Source organism: Artemia sp. Qi Xiang Cuo, chromosome 12 (genome assembly GCF_049724085.1).
Source record: "Artemia sp. Qi Xiang Cuo chromosome 12, ASM4972408v1, whole genome shotgun sequence".
Taxonomy (NCBI): domain Eukaryota; kingdom Metazoa; phylum Arthropoda; class Branchiopoda; order Anostraca; family Artemiidae; genus Artemia; species Artemia sp. Qi Xiang Cuo.
In genome coordinates, this window is record NC_142805.1 from 72,399,911 (window position 1) to 72,402,379 (window position 2,469).

General features: G+C 36.7%; 1 protein-coding gene across 1 annotated transcript; it reads right to left on the minus strand.

Moving 5' to 3' along the window:
- Positions 1-553: 553 nt before the first annotated feature.
- On the minus strand, positions 554-976 carry LOC148946480 (serine/threonine-protein kinase 25-like). The gene has a single exon (XM_089097708.1). The coding sequence runs from the start codon at positions 974-976 to the stop codon at positions 554-556; it is 423 nt and encodes a 140-aa protein (XP_088953834.1).
- Positions 977-2,469: the final 1,493 nt, after the last annotated feature.

The following is a 2,469-nucleotide window of genomic DNA, read 5'->3' on the forward strand; positions in this document are numbered from 1 at the left end:
ATTCTGCATCACCAACAATTTACTCATTGCTGAGGGGAGGGGATTTTGACTGGCGCGACGTGTTCACACGGTGGTCGACCCTGCTTTGTGCACATCAGAAGGGCGATCCTTCTCCACCTTTATTTAGGTCCCCCAGGTGAGGGTGTTCCAATTATACTTCAAGACCCCAAGAAACTGGTTCCTAGTTGGTCTGTGCCTCCCATCTGCATTGAGGTATCCTACATAGCTGTAGGACGTTGCCCTATTCGCCACCTGGGGACGCGCTGAGTGGCACGAGGGAGGCCCCTGCTGAAAAGGTGACCATATATCTACCTTGGTGTTGTGTCGAGAATTTTTCATTTGGTCAGGTGATAACCAAGGCTCGGTCCTGTATTGTGTATTCAGTCTGAAAATCCATCTGCTATTTTGTATTTCGATTATGCCTCCAAGATCTCCGATTTTGACGTCCCCATTTCCAGCAGTAAGCACATTAGCAGCTTTAATGTCCCTATGGATCATGTTGTTACTGTGCAAGTATTCGAGTTCCTTTAAAACTTCTCGGAGTATTGTGGCGTTATAAAACTTCAAGCGGGCCATCCACGCGCAAATCAAGTGCTGAGTTACCAGTCGAGAGCTCCATCACGATCCACAGTTTTGACCCTTCGCGGTAGGAACCATAAAATTTGGGGAAGCACGGTGAGTTAAACTGGGATAACGCTGTGACTTCTCTATGAATTTTTCCTCTGGATCTGTCTTCTAATTCAATGTCAATAATTTTGATCGCCACTATTTGTGATGTTGTTTTGTAACGTGCTTTATATACTTGGCCAAAACCGCCCTTTTCGAGCGGCTCAAAGTTCTCAAATAATACCTCCGGATCGACATCCTCTCTTATCAAGCTCTCCGTTGAAACTAGGAAAATAGCAGCTAATAAGATGATCTTCATAAATTTGCCACGAAACTGCTGTTCCATTAGATTAAACATATCCTTTCCCATCTTATTATCTGCGATCAAATTTTATAGTCAAAAAATATATTCTCAATACTCTATATGCTGGCGGGTCCCCTGGAAGATTTTGCTAAAAGACCCTTTATCTTTGAGACTGTCAGCCAACGCTGAGGCTCACTTCTTCTGATATTCTTATTCTTTTAATATCAGTTTTGAACACAGAAGAAGAAGATTAAAAATAATGTTTTTTTTCTTTTGAAGTCAAAATTTAATTGCTTTCCAATGGACCTCCTGGATATTGCTGTACAGAGGCTTCTTGTGGTAGGCGATACTGAAGAAAACATTAGTTGTTTCATTTGTAGACTAAACAAATCAAATTTTTATTGAAAAACATAGTCATATTTTAAGTAAGCAGCTGTGAGGCATTTGTTATTTCCTTTGAAGTGGCATGATTTAAAGATTTTACTTATAACTTTGTTTAGTGTAAGCAAAAATTTTAACGCCAAAATTTAGAAATATTAAACTTAACACAGATATAATTTGTTTGGGTATATCTTTCTTATTTAAGTTATTCAGCTACGATTTGAAAATAGAAGGCAGCTGCAATTGCTGTTGAGGGTTACTTTATATATTTCCCAAGTAAGCTTTTTCTTAACGTTTGGTCTTTTTGCTCCAGATTTTCTAAATGTATTAAAATGAATTTAAAAAAAAATAAAAATTTTTATTAAGAATGAATGAATGAATGATAATTTTATAAAAAATTAAAATTAAAAAAAAAAAAAGTCCGAATTTTTCTTTATATTTAAATTAAAAAAAAAAAAAAAAAAAAAAATTAACATTGTTGGCGAATCATTAAAATTTTAGGCCAAAAATTTTTATTTTTAAGGTAAATAAAAATTTGACAATTTTAAATATTAATTATTATACGCTCTTTTAATAAAATCAAAGTTAAAAGTATACTAAATTAAAGGGATTTCGTTGGGACTTTGGGACTTTGGTGTTAATTTATTTTTCATAGGAGATACCGGCATTGTATCCACCCCCCGTTACTCCCAAAGGTCAGCTCCACCTTACTTTTTGATGACTTTCAGCAAAATATTTGCCAAGGGTATTTACAATAGTACGATAGGTTTGATCACCATCAAGTTTCACCTGAAAATATTTTCGTCAGGTACACATAAAACATTTTTGCTCTTCTTCAGGTCAATATAAAAACATACAACGATGGTCCCGACTGGTCTGTCAGTTAAGAATGCTAACAAATAAACTGAAAGAAAACACGTAGAATTTTCATGTATTTAGGATTTCAACAAACGCTGGCACAAAGCTCTTTGTGAAACGCTCAGTTCTTGCATTGACATGAATCAGAACCGGACTTTTGTGTGCTTTTGATCGGGGTCGGACAAAACCTCAAGAGGGGTTTCAAACCTCTATCTCCCCCCCCCCTGGAGACGGCCTTGCCGTGAAGTTTAAGTCAATCAGCGAAAACAGAATTTGTCGGTTTCGTTTCAGAAAGTGAGACATACGTAGGAGTGAAATCC

Coding starts and splice junctions, on each gene's coding strand:
- LOC148946480 (XM_089097708.1), bottom strand. CDS start 976: ATGGGAAAGGATATGTTTAATCTAATGGAACAGCAGTTTCGTGGCAAA.